The sequence below is a fragment of the Podarcis muralis genome, chromosome 7 (assembly GCF_964188315.1).
Source record: "Podarcis muralis chromosome 7, rPodMur119.hap1.1, whole genome shotgun sequence".
Taxonomy (NCBI): Eukaryota; Metazoa; Chordata; class Lepidosauria; order Squamata; family Lacertidae; genus Podarcis; species Podarcis muralis.
The window spans coordinates 29,973,222-29,995,061 of NC_135661.1; the positions used below are offsets into that span (position 1 = coordinate 29,973,222).

Here is a 21,840-nt window from a genome sequence, read left to right on the forward strand (position 1 = left end):
AACAGAAGGCTGTGTAAGCACATCTCCTCCTGCTTTGAACAGAGGATGTCTGTAAAATATGTCTGGAGATATTTAATATGCCATTTGACTTTTTTGTGCTAATTGAACGGAAAAGGAGCAAAATAGATGTCTCAGGTTGGTGGTTTTCCCAGACTTGAAGGACGTCAGAATCATCCGGCTGGATAAGAGCCAAAAGTCCATCTCAGAAAAGTGTCCTGGTTCCCCACAGTGGCCAGCCAGATGTCTCCTGTGTCACCATTTGCTGGAAACCACAGGAGGGGAGAGTGCTCTTGTGCTCGAATCCTGCTTGCTGGTTTCCCACAGGCATCTGGTTGGCCACTATGAGAACAGGATGCTGGACTAGATGGGCCATTGGTCTGATCCAGTAGTCTCTTCCTATGCTATTATGTTGCCCGCTCCAGGAGATAGGGCAATTTCCCACACCCCCTTACAGGGCCTGGAGTGTGGGGTGGCTTGCAGGGATGATGCCAAAGCTGTTTGCTTTGGAACTGTCCCCTCAGCATAGAAAGCTGGTTGTGTGGACTAATGGGCTTCCAACGTGGCAAAAGCCCCTTGTATGAATGGAGAAGTATGTTCGAATCCTCAAATCAGCAAAGTGTTTCAAAGAGACAGTACAGACAGCAACTATTTTGTGTGGCTTTTCTGTTCCTGGCCCCGCGCACCATTCACATTTCTGGAAATGTAAGAATTAAAAAAAAGAAAAGATGGGACCCTTACGCTTAAGGAACTGACAGTCTAAAATGACAGTTGGAAATATATAATTTAAAAGTGATCCAGGTGGTTTCAGTTCCTATTTGCACTGCTCAACCTGTCCTGGATTGAATACGACCCTTTGAACATGTGCACATTTCATTGGATGTGTCCTGCTTCAGGGATGCCAGGAGTCCACTTAAGAGATGGTCAGATCACAGTCTGAGGCCAAGTGCTTGTGGAAGTGTCAACAAGCACAACCAGACCTGGACTCCTTTGGAAATGATAAAGTGGGGAAGAGCCTGTCAATTCTTATCAATGCCAGATAGGGTTGGAAATGCCTCTGCCTGAAGCCTTCCTGAAAAGCTGCTGCCATTCAGCGCAGACAATACTGAGCTAACAGTATAGGACAGCTTCTTTAGTTCTAGTGAAATATATTGGTGTGGGCAGGGGGCTTCAGGCTTTCCTTGTCTTGACCTTAAACTCTTGTTGATTCAAACTTTAGATCAGTGGCTTTCAACTGTGTTTTGTTGGTTTTTTCCATTTGGTTATAAGGGGAAGATCAGTCATGATGGATCTATGTGCCCCAAAAATGGTGTGTTCTTTCTCCCCTGTGAGAGGTAATCTGCCTCTGAATAGCAGTTGCTGGGATTCATAGGTGGGAAGAGTGCTGCCACCTTTGAAAAGTGGCACTCCAGACCTGCTTGTAGGCTTCCCTTTAGGACATCCAGTTGGCCACTCTTTGACAGTGGAGCACTGGATTAAATGGGCATAATCCAAGAAAGCTACCTGAATTCTCTGTGATGTGCAGGAGTTCTCTGTGGCAGATGTACCAACGGTCCCATGCCCACCAGTTAACATGGAAATTCTTCTCTAGCACTAGACAGTTTGAAGGCTTCTTCTTTAGCTATGAACGGCATAAATCCATTCTGATCTAGGGCACTCTGAAGATTTCTCAAACATGTGAAAATCCACATGAAGGTTAACCTCAGTATTGAGCAGAAGGTAGGACAGAGCTTTCCAAACTGTATGTCGTGACACATTAGTGTGTCGGCTGCAGCGTATACGTGTGTCACGCAAATGCTCTCTACACTATTCCCAGGGCTGGAAAGGGTTTAGTTTTACCTCCAGTTTGCTAGTAAAACTGAATTGCGAAATGATGCATGTGTAAGAAGTGTGTCACCAACATGAAAAGTTTGGAAAGCTCTGGTGCAGGGAGTCCCATAGTGTTTTCAGGCAGGGCACTCGTAGGGATGGACTGAGCAGCCTAATTCTGTTTGTTCTCTGACTCACTGGGTGCTAAGACATAGGCCTGTGCCATTCTGTATTGTACAGCTTCATTGAAAAAATGTGCCCCAAACCTGCATTTAAATGATATGTATTTTATATGGACTTCTAAACATAAAATACATACGTTTTAATGCGCTCATCTATGTGTTACACATTTTGTGTGCCTTATTTTAGCTAAAATATATATTTTTGTGTGTGCCCTTCCTTTTGTACATTAAACCGCATAGTCAGATCTGGAGAGCTGCACAATCTGACAGGAAGTTGCATTGTGATCCTGAAGCAAGTTCAGGAGTGTTGAAGTGAGTTGGTCCGCTGAAAAAAACCCATTTGTCACAGCAAGAGTTAAGCAAAGCAATGACTCCATCTGCTGACAGTTAAAGAAATAACCTAATTTCAGCACAGTGCAGATTAGTATGGGTATATGGTCTTTCAAACAACCTGATCCCAAATAAATCAGGCCTTTAAAGTTTAACACCATCGCTTTAAATTGAGCCCAGAAACAAAAACTGGGTTTTGCCATAGAAGACAGGAATGAATGAATGCATGAGCGAAAGAGTTTCAGTTATTAGCTGCTGGGAAAGACCTATGCCTGAGACCTTGGAGCGCTGGTGCCAGTCACAGTAGATGTTACTGCTGATGGGAGCTTCTGGCAGAAAACATGCAGCACAGTTGTTAAAACAGCTGCCCAGGCTGCCCATTTACTAATGACGCAGGTTCAAGGGATTTGTGTTAATTTACAGCTACCACTTAAACCCAACTCAGTTGGTGAGATAATCTACAGCAGCATCTCTGCATAGCTGTCAACTTTTCCCTTTTCTTGTGAGGAATCCTATTCGGAATAAGGGAATTTCCCTTAAAAAATGGGAAACATTGACAGCTATGCATCTCTGGTATTTCCTCGAGTTGATGAGGCTCATTTGACAACAACAAGAAATGGAACCTTTAGTGTCATCGGTCAGGTTCTGTAGAACTCTTCCAGTAGTGATTCAGGCACCTTCTATACCAGTATTGAAAAGCCTGCTGAAAACCTTTCCTCAGGGCTTATGCAGGCAATTGAGAGTTCATCCTTCTGCAGTGGTTTATTGATGCTTGTTTTTAACTTTCTTGCTTTCAAATTGTTTCCCCCTTTTTTATGCTTTTATTGTGCGGTTTTTATCTTTTTCATGTTGTAAAGTGCATAGATATATTTTTATGATTTAGCGGCATGTACTTTTAAATAAATAAATAAATAAATGGTCAAATAATGCAGCCTGACCTGTCCTTGCTGATTGGGAATCACAGACTTGCTTTGTCCTTCTCTTTTCAGGTGGAAAATTACGTGGCCCACATCCGTATGTTGACAGAAGCGCGGGATTCTTTGGCAACTGCATTTGAGAGAGAAAATGCGCAGCTTAGGGTGGAAGTTACACAGCTACAACTTGAGCAAGGTACTCTCTCTCCCCCTCACTTTGCTGAATGTGTCAGATCCAGCACCGTGAAGATGAGACCCCCCTCCCAAAAGTGTTCCCTCAGCTAGCCCATTGCTCTCAAGGATCTTGATCAAACTGGAAAGTGGGGCATAGACCTGCTTTTTATTACCTTATCTACTTAGAGCATTTGGACCCCATTCTTCAGCCAGAAACATTCCCCAAGTGGCTTAAATACAACTAATTAAAACAAGGCAGTCCCTGACCACAGGCTTACAAGGTATAAAGCACAATATGCAATACACAAGGGGAAAGGGATAGGGAGGGAAGAGGAAAAAAGCAGACTTAAACCTCTTTTGTTGACCACCAGCATTATGCTTTCCATTTTTAAGTTCCATTTTTGGAGACATATTTTCTCTGTAAAATGACTAAACAGGAAGTGGGCAAACATCTGGGTTCTGACACACAGCTACAGAAGAGAGAGATTCATTCAGTGGAGACTTCAAGGAAAAATTGGCTCCTTCTTTGTTGCATTGGAATCAATATAAAACAAACCAGGCAGTAAATGTGGATGCAATAAATATGCTTTAATTTAATTACAAAAGAGCTTGTTGGTTCAGGTAATGGCCCACCTAGTCCAGCATCCTGTTCTCACAGTAGTCAACCAGATGCCCCAGTGGGAAACCAGCAATCAGGATCCAAGCGCAAGAGCACTCTTCCTCCTGTGATTTCCAGCAACTGGTATTCAGAGTCATCGCTGCTGCTAGCTGTGGAGGCAGAGTATAGCCATTGATAGCTAGTAGCCATTGATAACCTATTAAATCCTGTTAAATATATTTACCATTTAGCTGTTAAACCCTGTTAAGTTCGTCCTGTTAAATAAATGTTGAACATAAGGTGGTTACGTTAAAGGGTTGAACATGAGTTAGGAAAGTAATAACTCTACACATGAGTATAGTTGCAAAACCAGAATTGAGCTCTTGCTGCTTTCCTCTGCTCATTGCCCACAGTGGTTCTCAACAGTGCCGCAAGCGGAGAGCTGACCTTGAGGAAGAAGCTACTTCCACAGCTGTTGCCTAACCCGTGCTATGCATTTAGTGGGTGGATCGATGCATTATGTGATAATGGATCAACGGCTTTAGTGCAGGGGGGCGGCGTCGGCGTGCTCAGCCTCCAAACCACAAAGCCCAAATTGCCCTGCACACAAACCAACTAAGAAAAAGAATGGAGCAATTTAAGCGTTCACAGAGTAGATGTTTTTGCTGATGTGTTAGAATCAAATAAGTGTTTTTAAAAAACTGACCTGCTTGTTTATTGTATTTGTGCCTGGTTGTGCAGCCGACTTGGCCTCCTGAAGCAGCTTACGGTAGTTTAAATCTCAGTTGCCAATGCACAGAAAAGTTACATGGAAAATAATTAAGAGAGCAGCAACAAGATAAAACAGGCATCACCTTCTCAATGTATCCTCAAAGAGATGGAAGTAGAAGAGACCAGCATATTCAAAAACAGTAATGGTATTCCAGCTCTCATCTGATTCAACCCATGCCACATATCACATCTTAACTTTGAAACCTGGTTCCCAGTGCTCTCTTCTCTTAGTATAAGGTTCCCAACGAAAGCATATTTTCCCAATGAGAGTCACAGTGCCCTGGTTTCACACCTCCCAAGTGACCATTGGCTGGTGCTTGCCAGGACTGGAAGGGGAAGCGGAGAATCAAAGGCAGTATGCTGGGAATCGCAGGTGGGGAGAGTTACTGTTGCACTCAGGTCCTGCTTGCTGGCTTCCCAAATGCATTTGGTCAGCCATTGAGGAAAGCAGACCACCTAAGTGGGCCGCTGAAAAAAGTAAGGGGAAAAGCAGTATCTGCTTTTCATGCAGAAGGTCCAAGATTCAATGTTGCTGGATCCAGCTCCCATCATCCTTGGCCACTGGCGAGGCTGATGGAAGCTGGAGTCCAACAACTTCTGGAGAGCTGCGACTTACTCTCCACTGGCCTGAGGCAGCTGGCAGAGTAGAAAACCACAGCAAAACCTGTGCCGTCTTTATGGAATGTGAACCCAATGAATGCAAAAGAATCTGTCCAGTGACAGTGATGTCTGAACCATCCAGATTAGTCTAGGCTTAACACATGGAAGGAAGGAAAGACTCTAGAGAGGAGAACAGCAGTAGTTTTACCTACAGAACAAAAGTGAACTAAACCCTCTCTCATAACACTGGAATTTGTGGACATCCAACACAGCTAAATGTTGGGAGATTGAGATGAAATAGAAGAAAGGACTTCTTCACACAGCGCAAAGTTAAACTATGAAACTCGCTCCCACAAGAGGCAGTTATGGCCACCAACTTAAATGACTTTCACAGAGGACTGGACAAATAGAGGAGGGGCTATTGATGGCTACTTGCCTCCACAGCTGGAGGCAGCAATGCTTCTGAATACCAGTTGCTGGAAACTGCAGGAGGGGAGAGTGTTTCTGTGCTCAAATCCTGTTGGCTTGTTTCCCACAGGCATTTAGTTGGCCACTGCGAGAACAGGATCCTGAACTAGATGGGCTCTTTTTGGCCTGGTCCAGCAGGGTTCTTCCTATGTTTCTATGTGAACAGAAAGTACATAGGAATCATTGCTGTGGGACCTAGGCACGACTGTTCCTCCCTCCACTCCCTGAGCTCCACATGCTTAAACAGAGCAAAAGCCAGACTGTCCACTCCCTGTCCAAATCAATTGCATGTTTCCACTCAGAGGCCCTGCTGCCGATTCCACTTGCTCTTGGAATTGAAAACATCTCTGCGGTTTCCACTCTCTGCTATCCCCTTTGATTTTAAACTGCAGTTTAATAAAGGGGGTGTACAAAAGGCCGAGGATAGGCAATAACGACCAAAAAGGGAGCAAGAGGGGAGCAGAAATGGCTGTGCTAGAATCACGCTGCATGGATTATTTATTTGTTTATAAAAATATTTCATGAAGAAAGACATACATAAAAATCATACATAAAACCATTCAATAAAACGACTTAAAATTTTTAAATCATAGATCAACTAGAGACAGTAGCCAAATGATACCCTAGATTTATCCCACATCTTTGTCAGGTTTGCCAGCTATGGCTGTTCCTGGACTGGGATAGCCTGACCACTGCAGTCCATGCATTGGGAGCCATGAGGCTTGGTTACTGCAATGTGCTGCCCTTGGGCCTGATTCGGAAGGTCCATCTGGTGCAGAACGCAGCAACCAGACTGTTGATGGGAGCTGTTGTCCGACAACATGTGACCCCATTGTTGAAACAGCTACACGGAATGCCCACTTACTACCATGCTGGGTTCAAGGTCCTTGTATTAACTTGCAAATCCCTAAACAACTTAGGCACAGGGTACTTGGATACCTCTTGAACCCTTTTAACCCTGCGCAGTCATGGAGATCACCTGCAGGAGCATCGTTGGTTGTTCCCCAAGTTGGGAGGCCTCATCTGACAATAACACAAAACTGAGCCTTTAGGGTTGTTGGCCCAGTCTTGTGGAATGCTGTTCCAATAAAGATTTAGCAAGTGCCATCTGTTTAAACATTTAAATGTCTGCTGAAAACTTTTCTGTGCCACCAAGCTTATGCAGACAGTTGATGATCTAAGATGATTTTATCTTTTATGGTTTTATGTTGGTTTTATTGTATATGTATTTGGTTATTGTAAAGTGCTCTGATAGTGATTTTTTTATGAATAGAGGTAGACAAGTGTGGAGAACAGAGTTTTGTTTTGTTTTTAAATGGGACAAAAACCTTGCAAATCTTAATTTCTGGAGGTGGAAGTGGAATGAGTGAATACAACAAAGCAGCAGTTGAATTGCCTTCAGCTCTCTGGGCAGGCATGGAGGCAGCCCCCTCTTTGGCTATGGATCTTGAAGGTGGGTCTTTCTTGTCTCTGGCCTTGTTTTGAAGCCCAGCAACTCCTTCCAAGAAAGCTGGTTCTTTTTTTAGGATGCTTAGGTGTGCATTTCTTCCACACCCCACCAGAATCTCAGCAGAAGGAAGTGGAAGAAATGTTGGAGCAGGAAGGCTTGTTTGATATCGCCCACAGCAGCCCCAGTGAACAGGTTGCTTATTTGCTGGTTGAGAGAAGCACCCTGCTGGAGAAGATAGATGCACTGGAGCAAAAACTGCAATCCCCCAGCTGTTTGGAAAGCCTTTGCGCTGCTCAGCTTCAGGTACATCATCCTTCTTTATTTGGAATGCTTTTGTATTCTGCCTTAAAGCCCTGAGAGGCTCCCAGAGCAACTTGCGAAAGAGTCATAGTATAGTCTTCATTCAAGTGTAGCATCGGAAACAGAAATGCCATGGTGTCCATATGGGGCCAGGATTACTGAGGCAGCATTTTCTGCCCTAGAATCATAGGGAGCTGCCTTATACCGAGTCATGCCATTGGTCTGCCTTGCTCAGTATTGTCTGCACCAGCGGTGGACAAAAGCTAGGTTGCAATCTACTGGTAGGTCTCTGGGTGATGTGTTGTAGATCAGCAGTGGTTTCTGACGAGGACTACAACTTCTGTTGGCCATGCTGGCCAAGGCTGATGGGAACGGGAGTCCAACAACATCTGGAGGCCCACAGGGTCCTGACTCAGCAGCTGAAGACCAGTGACCTCTCATGGAGGAGAGAACTATTGATGGCTACTAGCCATAATGACTCTGCAATGCCCTTCATAGATGGAGACAGCCATGCTTCTGAATACCTGTTGCTGGAAGCCACAGGAAGGGTGAGGGCTTTTGTGCTCGAATCCTGCTTACAGGTTTCCCTCTGGGGCATCTGGTTGGCCACTGTGAGAACAGGATTCTGGACTATATGGGCCACTCGCCTGATCCAGCAGGCTGTTCCTATGTTCTTAATGTGCTAGCCATCTCAGCTGGCTTTTTCCTTAAAAAAAATAATTGTCCATTTTGTTTCCAGGTCTCACTAAGACAGGAAAACATAAGATTTCCCAGTTAATTTCCCTCCAGATTGATAGGGGAGAAGTATGTATATTCAAGGAGCAGAAGAGGTGTTTTCAGATAATATCTGCTCACCCTATAAAACATTATGTTTGTTTTTACTCTCCATGTTATTTATATTAGTACTATGAAGAAATGCAAGGGGAAGTATTTTGGTGAAGTTATGTATTTTTAATAATTCTTCTTTCTTTCTTCCTTTTTCTTTTTTGTCTAAGGATCAGTTGGATCATATCCAGCGAACACTAGAAGATGAGCTTCAGGAGCAACGGAAATCTATGCAGTGCACCAAAGAGATGACGCATAAAGTAATAAAGAGAAGAAATTGGTCCAACCTTTTTCACTTCTGCTCATGCTGCTTAGCGTCGTAGTGTATCTTGGGCGCATCAAGGGTAACATGGTGTCAATTGAAAGACAGCCATACATGGATTTTTTTTAAGGTATCACATAATTCCTGGAAAAAGTTGTCTATAGAAGTTGTAGTGGAAGGACCAGACACAGCACTGACAGAAACCTTGGGAAATGAAATGGAAAGTCCCCTATGGGATGAAGATCTCTGTGAATTTATGAAGCTGTCCTGTACAAAGTCAGGAGAAGATTGATCTATTTTGCCCACAGATTTTTGTTTGTTTGTTTGTTTTAATTAATGGGAGCTGTAATCCTGAAAGGCACCACATTTGCTACCTCTGTACTAGGGGCTGTGTGCTATTGTAAGATGAAGCCACCAGTTTTAAGAAAAATTGCTCGACCCACAACCACCTTCCCATCCCTGAGTGAGAAGCAATGTCATTGGCCCTTAATTCTGCCCGCTTGTGTCCATCTGTTAAAAATGAAGGTTCTGTCACCTAGGATGCAGAGAGGCCATCCCCAGCCAGGGCCCCTCCTCTAAATATTGTACTTTGTCTTTTAGTCTCATGCTGAAGAGCTGGCTAGACAAAGTGCCTTGCTTAGGCACACTGAGCAGCACCTGGAGGAAGCCACACACAGGTTGCAGTTGGTGCAGGCAGAGATCCGGAGGCTGACAGAAGAATTGGCCACGCAGAAGGAAAACCAGAGCAAACTGGGTGAGTTCCAACTGCTTGTGGCCACTGACAACACAAACTTTTTTGGCGGACCTTGGCTGTGATCCATTTTTCTTCTCCGGAAGATGGCACACTATGTCACCCCCCCCCCAAATCTTACATAAGATATAAACACAAATGAATACATTAAGATGATGTTAACATATAAAAATATTAGCAATGGCCAAGGGGGCTACAGATCTATTCTCTTTATTTGCCCTCAATGGCCTGGTTGCATGTCCAAGAATTTGCACTGCTGTTTAAGGACTGGCAATATGTGCTCCATATAGCCAGCCACAGCTAGTGGTGTAGCACTTATAGTTTGGTTTGGTTTTATCCAAGAGAGTTTTTGAGATGTTTTCAAAGGCAACTTCCCATGTAGCACACATTACAGGAGTCTAATCTGGGTGCTGTCAGAGCGTGGGCCACTGTGACCAGGTGATCTCCATCAAGAGGAAATGGGGATGGACACAGCCTGACACACATTTTGGTATCTGTGCCACCTCAGATTTCTAACTTGCATTCAAGGCAGTCAAGAACTCTCACCTGGGAACTGAGTTCAAGGAGAGAGATATTCAGCCTCTGTCCCCAAAATTGCTACTTTCCAGGAGAAAGACGTGGAAGCTATTTTGTGAAACACAGGAGGCTCCCCAGGAGGCCCCCCCCCCCGAAGATTTAACAAGTTGGGAATGTGACCCTCTAAACTCCTTTTTCCCTCAAGGCAGAGAGTGTTGCAAATTCACCATAGAAATGTCAGTTAGTGTGGGTCCCAGACTGGCTGCTCTGCTCAGCACAGTCCAACCTCCTGCTCTGCTTTGGTTGATCAATTTCTTTTTAGGGCATCTTTTGCCTCAGAGGGCACGTTCTGCACAATGTGCCTCAGCCTCCCGACAGCAGTGCGCCGCCAGATCCCCATCAGAGCTGCTGGTGGATTCATTTTCTGGGTGACCCTCGAGTGCATTGAACCAGTGAGAAATCTGTTACAATTTGCAAGTGGTGTTTTCTTTTTTTACACTTGTTTGTGTATCTATGGCTTTTAGTATTTTGAATTTTATGTTATTCTAGGGTATTCCATGTTTCAAGGTTAGAAATTTATCCAGATAGGCTCTTTAGGTTAAACTTGGGCTTCTGGGTGATGTATTAAGAAGACCTGTGTGTTTTAATAATTTGTGAAATCTGTTGTAAAGGATTTATTCTACCTCTTCAAAACAAATCAGATGGAATCCCTGATTTATTTTAGGTACAAAGCAGCTATTCCTAACCTTTTTCACTTTTAATAGATCACTGTGGGTTATTATAGGTTAACAACAATATTATTTCTTGTTTTTGCAACGATAGATGAACATGGCTAGTCCCTAGCAATTGCTTTAATGTTGTTTATTGGTGCCCCACACACATCCATTTAAAATATAAATTAATGGATTTTTAAAAATTAGTAAATAGAGAAGCATTACCTAAAGCACACAGACCCCTCTGATCGGAGATTTCTGGAACAGTTCTTCTAGCAGCGTTCTTCAGCCTTGGGACCCCAGATGCTGACCAGGATCATGGGATTTGTAGTCCCAACATCTGGGAACCCAAGGTTGAAGAACACTGTTCCATCACACTGTTTGTACTTACTGTGTATGTGTTTAATTATAGGGGCAGCAGTAATCTATAACTCTCCTCCCCCCACCCCCAAAAAACTGTTCCATTTTTCAATCAGCTCCATCCATGGCAGAGAGCTTGAAAGAAGAGGCGAATAAGGTGAAAGACAGTGGTAAGTTGCATGCTGCCTATATCACTTGCTTAGCACATTTGCAGGAATAATTATGATTTGTATTGGACCAAAGGACAATCTGGTTCAGCATCCTGTTAGCAGCAGTGGCTAAAGAGATGTTTAACAAGCAGAGCATTTAACAAGCAGAGCATGAAGGCAACAGCCTTCTCTGCATTTGGTTTTCAGAGATGTAAGTGGGGGGAACTGCAACAAAATGTCGCAGTCATCATCTGAAATTGATACTAGAGGCAGCATGGAGTACTCCTGCCCCAGCATGCTCGCGACCTGGATACTCCGTTCCATTCCTCATCTCCTTTTCTTTTACTAAAAATCACTTAACAATTTGGGGGGATGGGGTGAATGAACAAATTTTGAAGAATATTTCAGGGTTTGTTTGCTCCCTTAGCTTCCCCTTCTCTCCCCCGCAAGGATTTTCCTTAAGATCCTTGTTCTTTTTTCTTTCTTTTCTTTTTTGTACTTCTGCAAACATTAAGATTCCCCACAAGCATGCTGGCATACCTCTCTTATTTCTTTGTGGCTTTTAAGAGCATGATCCTATTGGCACTCAACCAGCTGATTTTGTTATTAGAGAGAATTGTGCTGCCCTGCTGGGTTCCATCATAGCTGCATCTGCCCAGGCAGCTCATTGGTTCCCCCTCATTGGCTATCAATGTTTCTGGGCAACAGCCAAATCCTGGCCTTGCCTAGCAGTGTCTCCATGTATTTTCTCAGTCCCAGTCCCTCTCTGACGACATTTTCACTGGGGCAGTCAACTAGCATCTGAGCTGCACCACTCCACATTGTAGGAACAGGCATGACTGGATGTTCCTTCAACCCCCAGTTATTCCTTGTACTTGAAAACATGCCAGGGGAAAAGCTTGGGCTAGAGCCACCGTCTAGTCTTCTAGGTAGAAGGAGCCTTTTTGTGCAGAAAGAGCATCCAGTCAACTGAGCCCCACCTGTAGCCTGAAGTGGTACAGCTGTATTTCCTCCCGGAAACAATTAACGTGGATGAGCATTAAACTTCCACTAGATTCCCAGAAGTGGTTTTTATGCTGGATGAAAGATCAAATAAAACAGAAAACTGAGCATGTAAAGAAATGACAAGAAGACAGAATAAAGTGTCATCTGAATGCAGCCTGAGAAGGGGCTACTTATGTCATGTGGGGTAGGCTGGCTTGCTAGTTCCCCCAAGGGCCCTGGATCTCCTTGGTTGGCCTCACAGACTGCTCCCCTGTGATGTTTTGCTTTGGGAGTGCCAGGCTAAACTCTGAAGAGGGTTCTTCCAGCAGGGGTATGACCAGTGCTTTTTTTCTTTCAAAAAGTTTAGAGGTACTCTCTTTCTGACTCATGAAAATCACCATTTTATAGTTCAAATCGGGAAAAATAAATACAGTAAATGGACAGAAGTACAAAGATTCACAAAATGTTTAGGGGTATGCATCTCCCTGTGTCCCCCCCCCCCCCCGAAAAAAGCACTTTCTATGACACAACTCATTAACAATATCCTGGTCATGTGTCCAGGAATTTGCACTGCTGTGATAATAGGAGGATTTTGGTGGAGGAAACATAATGGGCTGTGTGCCTCCTCTAAAGAACTAGGTCATTAATTTTTCTTTTCTCAATTTTTTAAAATTGAATTTTAGTAATAACCAACAAGTTTTCCCCGTTTTTTAAAAAAATTGTCACATTGCCAACAAATAAGTAGAGGATACAGTAGTAAAACATACCAAGAGGGAAAGGATATGTCATCTATAATTACAAAGGCTTCCATAACATAAAAACAATAAAAAACATTTAAAATATGTTTTTTAATGTGAAAAAAAGATAAAAAGTAACAGTGAACCGCACTAAACCCAAGACAGTCGCATGGTCCTGTGGGACCTGATGCTCCTGAGCCTCTCTATCTGTATATAAAATAAGATTAGACCCTATGGCAAAGAAGCACTTGGGCCCCTGGGCACTTTTAGCTTATGCCATGCCTTGGAATACCAATATTCCAGCTTGTTGAGATAAAAGACTTCCAAAACTTGGCAATCGTGGCCTGAGCCACTGTCACAAAATGCAAAACGGTGCCATTTCTGAGATGTAGAACAGCGTCTACTTGGATACCTGCTGGTCATGGCCCCTGGTTGCCTTTAGAAATGTCAGAGCTACAGAAGGCCAGGGAGCTGAACATCCGATTGGACCAAGAAATCCTGGCACTACGCAGCAGAGTCCAACTCCTCGACTCGGAGAGACAAATGTTCTTGGAGCAGGTCAGTCTGGGTCACTAATCTTTGGAGTACTAGTGACCATAGTTGCCGGTGTGGTGTGTGTGGTGGAGCCGAAGAGCCACCCATCCATCACCAGCGTTGCTGCAGCTTACCTGAGCAGGGCAGGGGAGGTTGGGGTTGTGCACGTGAACCTTTGGAGCACCAGATTGGCTTTTTGTTAAACTGTTGTGTTGATCTGTTCAGACAGGCTCGCCGCTAAGGGCTGGCATCCTCAGGCAGTTGCCAATGGCCCAAGTTGCTGACCCTATTACACTGCCGACCCAAAATGCTAACTGCAGCTACCCATGCTTGGTGGTCCTCTCAGTGCTGAGGAGGGATAGGGGAGAATTCCGATTCAGTTTGCATTTAGAGGCGAACTGAAATTAAGACGTTTATAATGCAGCTCTCCAGCCAAGTAATGTGTACAAAAATACTTATACAGTACTAGGGTAAAGTTTGCATATAAATGCATATATTGGGGAGGGGAAGCATACAAAATGCATTATATTAGGGGGGATTGCTTTTCAAAAATGTGTGTATTAGGAGAATTACACACCAAAATTCTGGTACTTTTCCCATGAGAACTTACTTTAAGAAATTGCATAATGATGTGGAATTGTGGAGAACTGAAGAATGGAAAAATGAGAAACTGAGAGAAACTGTTTTTTAGATTATGCAAGATCACTTTGGAGGGGGAAATCCTCAGCAGGCGAGGAATTGCTCTGAGAGAGTCTTTCTAACCTGGGTGAACTGGCCCAGGAGAGCAGAGGTTGGATGTGAATTCTCTCTTCTGAATGAAAACCATTGGAAGTCTTTCTTTCTTTCTTTCTTTCTTTCTTTCTTTCTTTCTTTCTTTCTTTCTTTCTTTCTTTTTGGCATTTAAGGCGGAAAAGCTTGATGAGGAGGTTCCCAAGTATCAGGTGACTGAGGAAGAGCCAAGATATGTATTAGGCAGGACGGACCAAACTAAAGAACAAGAAGGCTACTTGTTGCAGGTATTTTAAATTTGTTTGTTTGTTTGCATGTTTGTTTGTTATTTTTGTGTCCCCTGCATTCTCCAAGAAGGTTAAGAGTGGCATAAATTGATTCCCCCCTTTTATCCTCATGACAACCCTGTGAGGTAGGTTAGTCAGAGAGAGAGAGAGTTACTGGCCCATGTTTCCTGAGTGAGCTTTGGGGCCAACAGGGGATTTGAACCTGGATCTTCCCAGTCTTGTCTATCCTCTATGCCATAATGGCAGTCTATTTCTTCTCACCCCACCCCACATAAGGGTCAGATTTAAGTGGTAGAGGGGAGGTTGTCATTTGAAGGGGCTAATCTTCAACACTTCCCCTACCCGCCACTTATTTCCAGCTCTTAAGCCACATTCACCCCATACAGTTAGAGAAATATTAAAAGCACCACTTTAAACAGTCATGGCTTTCCCCCAAAGGAGCCATAGTCTGTTAAGGGTGCTGAGAGTTGTTAGAAGACCCCTAGTCCCCTCCGAAAAGCTAAGGTTCCCAGAGTGGCTTAAAAATCCATCCCACTTCATAGGGAACCCTGGGAATTGTAGCTCTGTGAGGGGACTAAGGGGCCGCCTCATGACTGTTAGCACCCTTAACCAAACAACAGCTCCCAGAATCCTTTGGGGGAAGCTACGACTATTTAAAGTGGAATCATGCTGTTCTAAATATATGTTTTGAGTGCTTTACCCCCAGCCCTGGCAACACTTGTAGAGGAACCCCACTTCTCATGGAGGGTAGGAAACAGACCTGAAAGAATAGACAAAAAATTAGGAAAAAGCAGTAATTAACATGGGCCTTCAAGCAGAGAACAGAACTGGCTAACTAAGGACCAGTAAAGAGCCTGTTCATTAGCTGTGATGAACAAAAGTAATTGGAGAAGGAAGCTTCTAATTAACATTGTAGGAGGACCTTTGCTGAATAGGATTTGCAACTATGGGACAATGTAGTTAGGGCCCCACTTTGCATGCATGAGGTCATATCAAGATGGGCTGGAAAAGATTCCTGCCTAAAAACCCGGAGAGCTGCTGGTGGCCAGGCTGAGCTAGATGGACCCGTGGTCTGTCTGGATATAAGGTAGTTTACTATGCTCCTAAATTTTCTTGGATCACAGGATAAAAATGGAAAGCTGAAAGCTGAAGAAGAAACAAGCTTTTTGGACGAAGCTGCCTCAGAATCTGAACATAACAAGGCCCTTCATCAGAGGTGAATAAGCTAAGCAAATGTTAAAAAGCAAATGGTTTCCACCAAGTCTCAGTTGGTAGATCATGAGACTCTTAATCTCAGGGTTGTGAGTTTGAGCCTCACATTGGGCAAAAGATTCCTGCTTTGCAGGAGGTTGAACTAGATGATCCTTGTGGTCCTTTCCAATTCTGTGACCACTTAAATTATGTAAATGTGCTGCTTTCTTTGATGCTGTTGTTTCATTGCCCACGATCCTTGCTTCCGCAAACTACATTTTGTGAATTTCTGCTTTGTTCCATTCACACAGCGGATACTGGTAGAATCTCAGGTTACATCAGGTAGCACAGCACCTCTGATTGCCAGTCAGTTTCCGGGCCCAATTGAAGATGGCAACATTACAGTGGTACCTCGGGTTACATACGCTTCAGGTGACATACGCTTCAGGTTACAGACTCCGCTAACCCAGAAAGTGCTTCAGGTTAAGAACTTTGCTTCAGGATGAGAACAGAAATCGTGCTCCGGCGGCGCGGCAGGAGCAGGAGGCCCCATTAGCGAAAGTGGTGCTTCAGGTTAAGAACAGTTTCAGGTTAAGTACGGACCTCCAGAACGAATTAAGTACTTAACCTGAGGTACCACTGTAATTTCAAATCTTTAACTTAAACTGTACCAGCTGCTTCAGGGGCCTCCTGCCAATGTGTTTCACTTTGACGTAGGTGCCGCCAAGCCATTGAAGGCGTGGAATGCCAAAACTCACAGCTCCTGCACAAGCTCCAGAAGTTGGAGCGGGAACACGAGGACCTGGTGGAGAGGAATGAGGAACTGGAGTCCCTCCTAGGGGAGACACAGAACCAGACTAAGGATGAGCGGGAGCAGTTTGAGTGTGAGATAGACGGACTGCAGAGGAAGGTAACCCCGACTGGCCAGGTGTTACTTGTTTAGAGCATTTTTATACCCCGCTCATCAGCCCCAAAGGCTCCCACATACAACCAAAACAAGACAGTCCCTGCCTGCGAAAGTTTACAGTTTTTTTAAAAAATGACATGCAGGCGAAAAGGGTTAGGGAGGGAAGAGGAAAATCAAAACTCAGACACCAATTTCTAGACAGTTATTCGTATAATGATCAGCTGACCCATTTCAGGGGCAGGAGGTGCCTGGTGGAGCCAGAGCTCTGGCAAAGTTGATGGAATAAGCCTTCTGCTTCCTGTCTCTCCCACTGAGGCAAGTCACAGGGCTGTCTTTTCTTGGGGTCCAGGAGGGGCTTTCAAAGCCCAGTTCACACTCTTGCAAGCTGGACTCCTGTTGACCATCAAGGCATTTTGTGTTGTTGTTTTTCTCTGCTGGGGTTGAATGTCTGTACGGTGTGAAATGGTTGGTTGAACTGGAGGGCAAGCAGGCAGTGAACTTCGAAAAAGGGTAGAGGCTGAGGTAGGATTTGGAGGGAGGAGACAGTCTCTAAGTTCTGGGACATGAGGCGGAGGGCCTCCTCGGTAGTGGCATCTGCCCTGTGGAACGCCCTCCCATCAGATGTCAAGGAAATAAACAACTATCTGACTTTTAGAAGACATCTGAAGGCAGCCCTGTTTAGAAAAGTTTTTAATGTTTGATGTTTTATCGTGTTTTTAGTATTCTATTGGGAGCCGCCCAGAGTGGCTGGGGAAACCCAGCCAGATGGGCGGGGTATAAATAATTTGTTGTTGTTGTTGTTGTTGTTTTATTAGGACAGACAATCTATCAGTTTTGATTTCTTTCAGTTCCTTTTTTTTTAACAACCTTGAGTTCAGTTCACCCCTTTTCCACATCAGTTTGTGATTTATTTATTTATTTATTTATTTATTTATTTATTCAATAAATTCAGGCACATTTCCTGTAACATACGCATTATATACAGTTTTTTCCAATTTACAATCAAGTGGCATATGTTTTATTTATTTAAACATTTATATGATGCTAATTCATTTTAAAAATACAAAAGTGATCACAGTGATCTGCACATAAAGCCACACAATAAAAACCATATTTGAAAAGTTAAAATAAGAAATCATTGTACTGTACTATTGTAGAAACATGTCTTCTTAACTGCCTGCAGTAAGTCTGACTGAAGAATAAAAGGGTTTTCAGCAGGCATTTTAAAATTTGAAAAAGAAGGCTTCTGAATAAATAAATATGCACATTCTTGTCAGTCATTTGCCCTTACGTTACCAGCATGAGTTTGACCAAACTGCGGGAGGTAGTGGAGGACAGAGGTGCCTGGCGTGCTCTGGTCCATGGGGTCACGAAGAGTCGGACACAACTAAATGACTAAACAACAACAACAAAACATATTTTTTGTATGCTGTGTTGGTGAATATACGCTGATGGGTAAAAAGGACTGATGTGGGGCATGATCACTGGATCCAATGCAGGGAAAATCTCCCTGACAGGAAAGCGATCTAGAACCCTGAACAGTTGGAAGCTATAAGGCTGAGCTAACAGTTTCCAACTGTCAAGAGCAGTTGGAGTCTTCCTGAGCCAAGGGCCTCATGTGCCTCCCTTCATAAGATGGAGCTACAGGAATACTTCAGTGATAGGGAGCCAGAAAGAAACATAATATACCCAGGAGTAGCTCTATTGGAGGAGATCAGTGAGAGAACATGGCACACAGGTATTTTCATTTGGTTTTCCTCACTTTGTAAGAAGAGTGGCCCTGCAGATGCTCCTAGACAACAACTCTAATCAGTCCTAGCTAGCATGGCCAACAGTCAGGGTTGATGGATGTTGTGGTTCAACAACATCTGGGGGCTCAGAGAGGTTCCTTAGCCCTGGCTTAACTGTAGGGCCAATGCTTCTTACTAAGCCTAGTTCCGGGCCTTGGCCAGACCACGAGGTCCTGGGTTTCCTCTCTTGATGGAGGGTTCTTTGCAAAACCAAAACAGCCCTATCTCTCCTAGGTGAATGGAACCAGTGCTCCAGATGCAGCAATCTCATCATCTCTTGCCATTGACCCATCTGGCTAGGACTGATGGGGGCTGGAGTCTAGCAGGATCTGGAGCCCCAGTTTAATGTATTTTCTGTTTGGTCCTGAGTCAGGCCTGTGCTCCATTTAACCCAGAGCTGTGTCTTCCCGCTGGCAGTGATCCTGTGTGGTACCAAGCAGAGGCATCGCCCCGGCCTTGCTACATGAGATATGCCAGTACCTAAAGCCAGGCCTTTTTTTGCATACATGTGTGGTGGTGCATAGCCCACTTTCCAAAGGATTCAGAGGGAAGGTGAGGTTTAAGCTCATGAGGTCTCAGCTCACACTCTCAACCAGCTTTTTGATTGGTTGGTTGGTTGGTTGATTCCATTTCTATACTGCCCTTCCTCCTGTGGGAGCTCAGAGCAGTAAACAGCATAAAAATACAATCTAAACAATGAATCCCAAAATCAAAATACAAAGAATACTGGCTGCTGAAATTTCAGTAAATGTATAAAGCATATTAAATATTATATCTACCATATCTTAAAATATAATTTATAAACACATATAACACATCTATCCCACCTTCCTCTCAGGTTACATTTAAAAACGTTATAAAATACAAATAATAGTTAAAATATATCAAAACACATTCAGAACCAGCAACTAAAATCCAGTTTGCCCTGACTTCAGGTCAGCATCATCTGCCCCTTCATGTCCAAAGGCCTATCTGAACAGGAAGGTCTTAACCTGTTGGCAATAGGATAATAAAGAGAGTGTAACCTCTCTTGGAAGGGAATGCCACAATATGGCAGCAGCTACAGAAAAGGCTGTCTCTCATATCACCAGCCAGGCCTCAGAGAGAAGGTACTCCCCTGAGGATCTTAAAACTAGGGCAGGCTTGTAGTGGGATATACGAGCTTTCAGGTAACCTGGGCACCCAAGCCATGTATTCCAACATCAGGAGTTGTGTGAAGGGGTTGGGGGACTGAAAGAAGGCACTTCTTTTTTAAAAATAAAACCTCTTCCCTCTTGTTTGGGGTGTGTGTCAAGATTTCTCATTTAGAGGCAGAACTCTGGAAAGCGCAGAAGAGTAAATCCGATATGGCTGATGAAGAAACAAGCAAAGTGGCAGATTCCCAAGAGGCAAGGAACAAGGTTGAAAGGGGTGTTTTGGGGGCCCCTAGATTGGGAAGCAGGTGGAAGGTGGGGGTGCAGCTCTGAGGCCTACCGCCATTGGGTTGCATGGTCCACACTTGCAGACCTCCCCTTTCAGCAGGCTGACAATGGTTGCAATTTTCACTGGTCTCAGGTGGAGAAAAGTAAGCGAGAGAAGGTGGAAGAGCTGGAAAGCAAACTCTTGGAGGAGACAGAGTGGAGGAAGCAGCTGGCCTGCAACCTCGAAATGACACAGAAAGCATTGAAAGATGGAAAGAAGGTGAGTGGTCCCCAAATTATTATTGTCAGCTGCTTTTAGAAAGCCTCCATGAACTAGGTCAGCTGATGCCTTGACAAAGGAAATAGTTTAACTGGTTCAGCAAGTTTCCTGTTAGCGATTCCAGCCTCACATACTCAAGATCACAGGCTTGGAAAGGACCCCTGGGTATCATCAAGACTGAGCCCACCCCCCAAACTATAACAGTAACTTGCCAGCTAAAGAGCTCTCATTGCAAGCCGGCCCAGCTAACTCCTTTGGCTGTTCAACCAGGAGCTGCACAGTTCCAAGTCAGAGCTTCTGCGGCTTCGGGGAGCAGCTGAGGAAAGAGATTTTCTGCACGTGACTCTTGAGAAACTACAGCAGGAGAATGTGATGCTGGAAATGAAGGTGAGCCTTGTGGGAAGCTTAGTGATCAGAAGTGCTGGACTTTGAAAACAATGCCAGCGAATAAGCTTCCTTCTGTTGAGACAGACCATCAAGTACACTATGACTGGATCTTAGCCTCCCACTCCCCACCTTGAACCAGGAGGACCCACACCACATTACAGAGTGAGGTCCCCCAACATTTTCAGAACACTGCCATGTGATATTTGGAAGGGGGTGGTGCTGTTTGAGTTGCACAAGGCCACCCCTTTAGGGCCACACTTTACTTGGTCCTGGTCAGCGCTCTTAACTTGGGATATTTACGTTCCTAACCTTGCAGGTGTCAGAGCTCTTCCAGGAATGTGAGCAGCTCAACCATGTTCTTACAGAAGGGAAAAAACCCGGGGAAATATCGTTGGCAAGCCGGAGGATGGGCCCTGAGCTGACAGCTAAGGAGAGGGCTTTGGAAGATCAGATCCGCAGCCAGGGAGAAGAAAGAGAGCAGCTGCGGTAAAATATCTAAATAAAGATTTAAAATGTATACTTTATCTCAATGTATTCATTTCTAAGCATACTGAGCTGTCTCCAGTGTTGGGCCTGCTCAGAGCAGACCTACTGCAATGAGTAGACATGACTTTCATAGGGCTTCTCTGAATAGGGCGTGGCTCACTTCCACACCATATACCGTATTTTTCGCTCTATAACACGCAGTTTTTTCCTCCTGGAAAGTAAGGGGAAATGTCTGTGCGTGTTATGGAGCGAATGCCTACAGATGGCAGGGGAATCCGCTGCAGTTGTGAGCAGTCCGTGGCTCTCTTTGAAACTGCAAAGCGGGTGTAAGCGGCTCCTGTCAGCGAGCCGAGCCGGGCAGGAGGGAGAGAAGCAGAGCGGGGTTGGTTGCTTTAAAACAACCCCGTGCTCTATGTCCCTCTCTCTTCTCCACTGAGCTGCTAAGTAGCAGCAAAGCTTTTCAGCCAGCCTAGCCGGGAGGAGGGAGAGAAGCAGATCGGGGCTGGTTGCTTTAAAACAGCCCCGTGCTCTATGTCCCTGCCTGCAGTTTTTTGCTGTCCGATTTTGGATCAGCCACTGTAGGGGCTGTGTGTGTGTGTGCTTGAGCTATCGTTCTCCTCCTCCTCCTTCCTGTTCACTCTCACAGCGCCCCAGCGCTCTCCTGCGACTTTAGGAGTGATACTCTGTGTGTCTCTCTGTGTGTGAGGCATCGTTCTCCTTCTCTTGCTTCCCCTTCACTCTCCCAGCGCCCCTGCTACTTCCAGCGCCCCTGCGACTTTAGGATTGATACTGTGTGTGTGTGTGAGAGAGAGAGAGAGGGGGGGGGGATCGTTCTCCTTCTCTTGCTTCCCACTCCCAGCGCCCCTGCCTCTCCTGCGACTTTAGGATTGATACTGTGTGTGTGTGTGTGTGTCTGTGTGTGTGTGTGAGGCATCGTTCTCCTCTTGCTTCCCCTTCAC

At 44.6% G+C, this 21,840-nt stretch overlaps 1 protein-coding gene across 6 annotated transcripts in view; it reads left to right on the forward strand.

The window, feature by feature from the left end:
- The window catches only part of CCDC30 (coiled-coil domain containing 30), a 38,468-nt gene that overhangs the window by 5,288 nt on the left and 11,340 nt on the right, over positions 1–21,840 (forward strand). For 2 of the 6 annotated variants that reach the window (XM_077931474.1, XM_077931479.1), the window contains exons 3-16: positions 3,308–3,428; positions 7,195–7,296; positions 7,406–7,596; positions 8,589–8,678; positions 9,281–9,434; positions 11,137–11,190; positions 13,333–13,448; positions 14,330–14,440; positions 15,565–15,656; positions 16,349–16,541; positions 19,624–19,728; positions 19,883–20,008; positions 20,279–20,395; positions 20,712–20,881. In XM_077931474.1, the coding sequence (XP_077787600.1) occupies positions 3,308–3,428; positions 7,195–7,296; positions 7,406–7,596; positions 8,589–8,678; positions 9,281–9,434; positions 11,137–11,190; positions 13,333–13,448; positions 14,330–14,440; positions 15,565–15,656; positions 16,349–16,541; positions 19,624–19,728; positions 19,883–20,008; positions 20,279–20,395; positions 20,712–20,881 (1,742 nt within the window). The remainder of the gene's footprint in view (positions 1–3,307; positions 3,429–7,194; positions 7,297–7,405; positions 7,597–8,588; positions 8,679–9,280; positions 9,435–11,136; positions 11,191–13,332; positions 13,449–14,329; positions 14,441–15,564; positions 15,657–16,348; positions 16,542–19,623; positions 19,729–19,882; positions 20,009–20,278; positions 20,396–20,711; positions 20,882–21,840) is intronic. The other 4 variants (XM_077931475.1, XM_077931476.1, XM_077931477.1 and 1 more) reach the window with 4 other exon arrangements.